Source organism: Monosiga brevicollis, genomic scaffold, assembly GCF_000002865.3.
Source record: "Monosiga brevicollis MX1 MONBRscaffold_40 genomic scaffold, whole genome shotgun sequence".
NCBI lineage: Eukaryota > Choanoflagellata > Craspedida > Salpingoecidae > Monosiga > Monosiga brevicollis.
In genome coordinates this window covers 1-589 of record NW_001865077.1, presented here as the reverse complement: position 1 = coordinate 589, position 589 = coordinate 1, and the positions used below count along the sequence as shown (strand labels likewise).

Sequence of the window (589 nt, the reverse complement as noted above, 5' to 3'; positions counted from 1 at the left end):
AAAGGATAAGGATGGGGATGAGGAGAAAAAAAAGGAGAGGAAGATGAGGGTGAGAGGAGGAAGGAAAATGTGAAAGGAAGGGATGATGTGGTTGTAGTTATGAAATTGGAAGAGGATGAAGAGTGAGGGGAATTGAATAAGGGAGATGGAAAAGAATTATAAGGATAAGAAGGATGGAGTGAAGAATGAGGATGAGTGTGAGGGTTAGGGTTAGGATGAGTGTGAGGGTTAGGATGAGTGTGAGGGTTAGGGTTAGGGTTAGGGTTAGGGTTAGGGTTAGGGTTAGGGTTAGGGTTAGGGTTAGGGTTAGGGTTAGGGTTAGGGTTAGGGTTAGGGTTAGGGTTAGGGTTAGGGTTAGGGTTAGGGTTAGGGTTAGGGTTAGGGTTAGGGTTAGGGTTAGGGTTAGGGTTAGGGTTAGGGTTAGGGTTAGGGTTAGGGTTAGGGTTAGGGTTAGGGTTAGGGTTAGGGTTAGGGTTAGGGTTAGGGTTAGGGTTAGGGTTAGGGTTAGGGTTAGGGTTAGGGTTAGGGTTAGGGTTAGGGTTAGGGTTAGGGTTAGGGTTAGGGTTAGGGTTAGGGTTAGGGTTAGGGT

At 47.0% G+C, this 589-nt stretch overlaps 1 protein-coding gene across 1 annotated transcript; it reads right to left on the bottom strand.

Moving 5' to 3' along the window:
* Nucleotides 1-97: 97 nt before the first annotated feature.
* Nucleotides 98-589, bottom strand: MONBRDRAFT_29876 (uncharacterized protein; the record flags this gene model as incomplete). The annotated part of the gene is made up of 1 exon (XM_001750332.1): nt 98-589. A coding segment is annotated over one exon (492 nt), but the record flags the coding sequence as incomplete, so codon positions are not given.